Source organism: Galeopterus variegatus, unplaced genomic scaffold (genome assembly GCF_000696425.1).
Source record: "Galeopterus variegatus unplaced genomic scaffold, G_variegatus-3.0.2 Scaffold50, whole genome shotgun sequence".
Taxonomy (NCBI): Eukaryota; Metazoa; Chordata; class Mammalia; order Dermoptera; family Cynocephalidae; genus Galeopterus; species Galeopterus variegatus.
Genome location: NW_007726161.1, coordinates 355,138 through 356,817, shown reverse-complemented (window position 1 = coordinate 356,817; position 1,680 = coordinate 355,138). Strand labels below are relative to the sequence as shown.

The window sequence follows — 1,680 nt, the reverse complement described above, 5'->3', positions numbered from 1 at the left end:
AAAAAAAAAAAAAAAAAAAAAAAAAAAAAAAAAAAAAAAAAGATTCCCAGGTGGTTTTTCGTGTGTGTACGTGATAGGTAGAGAAGCTCAGCTGTTGACGTCTAGGCTATTTACCACACCTGAGTCATGGAATTGTTGAGAGATCCTCCCTAAGGCTGGTCATTTTCCTGTTTGGGGCCATGTCAGTTACTGATTGCTAAGTAACAAACCACTTCAGAATCTACTGGCTTCAAAGTGGCTGATTGTTTTTTTTCTTTTTTAGATGGAAGTTTTAAATGCTATTTATTTATTTATTTATTTGGCAGCTGGCTGGTACGGGAATCCAATCTGACCTTGGTGTTATAACACCGGTGGCTGATTATTTCTCATGATTCTGTGGGCTGGCTGGCTGTTCTCCTGCTGGTCTAACCTGGGCTCTCTCCAAGGCAGCGGTCAAGTCGGCTGGGAGGTGGCCTCTCCCTCCCTGTGGTCTCTTGCTCTCAAGGCCGCTGTCCCAGGCCTGTCCAGGAGGTGGCAGTGTTCCCCGAAAGCAGGGCCCTTAAGGCCTAGCCTAGGAAGTTGCACAATCAGTTCGGCCTCATTCTGTTTGCCAAGGCAAGTCACAAAGCCAGCCAGATCCAGAGGTGGGAGGAAACCTAAGGCCATATGGAACCTAGCACAGGGAGCTTGTCTCAGTTTTGGGTGGAATCTCAGGAGGGAGTGGAAGGCAAGGAGGAGGTGGCCCCCCAAGTGGGGCTCATACCCCTAACACCCCACGCCGGCCTTAGAGGATAAGGTGAAGTCTGGGAGCTGCTGTGATGACATCACAGCCTGAATCCTGTCCTGCCAGTGCCCTCAGCTCCTCCCCGAAGTTCCAAGGAAGCCATATGCCTGGACAAAGGTAGAATGGACTCAAGCTCCTGATGCTCTGATGTCAGCTCTGGTGATAGAATGACTTGTCTCTTGTGGTTTAGCTCCAAGCCTAAGTGGGGCTCCAANTGCCCCAAGGAGCCAGAATGTCTAAGCCCACTGACCACATGGAAGTAGGAAGCTGGTCGAGCAAGACAGAAGGGAGGACAGTGACCACCAACCAGGAATTGTGGAGTAATGGGTCTCTGGAAAGCCACACAACAGGTGGCAAGTGTGGGACCATGCCTTCTCCTCCCAGGCACACTCTGGTTGGTCTCAGTACCCTGATATATCCTGATAAGGCTGTTGACAGCTGGGGAGGACTGTCCCTAGGTGTGACTCTGGCCTTTCCTGCCACCTCCCCCTGCCCTGTAGGATGACCCTTAAGACTCCTGTCCTGCTCTCTGTATCCTACCCATCACATGATGTTCTCTCCAGGTTCCTTGGGACCAGAGGTGATCTCTACTCCCATGAAGATGTGTCCCAGGTACCCTGAGCCTGTGCCCCTGGCCCACCCCCTCCCTGTACTGAAGGAGGCCCTGGAAAAGGTCAGTGATGGCCCAGGAGGGAACTAGGGGTGGGGGCGAGGCCTGGGGAATGAAGGGGAGGGCACTCCCTCTGTACTGGTCATGGCATTCATTCATTCAATGTGAATTTCTTGAGCACCTACTCTGTGCTAGGCACTAGAGATATGGCAGGAAGAAGATACTAGTCTGAGAGTGAGGGAAACAGTCAAGATGCCAAACATTAATAATGCACAGGCAAGTGTGAGGAAAGGAAGGTTTAGGGGAC

At 51.2% G+C, this 1,680-nt stretch overlaps 1 protein-coding gene across 1 annotated transcript in view; it reads left to right on the top strand.

Annotated features, from left to right (window-relative positions):
* Positions 1-1,680, top strand: part of LACTBL1 (lactamase, beta-like 1) — a 15,703-nt gene that overhangs the window by 2,551 nt on the left and 11,472 nt on the right. The window contains exon 3 of the mRNA XM_008573159.1: positions 1,327-1,436. Within this exon, the coding sequence (XP_008571381.1) occupies positions 1,327-1,436 (110 nt within the window). The remainder of the gene's footprint in view (positions 1-1,326; positions 1,437-1,680) is intronic.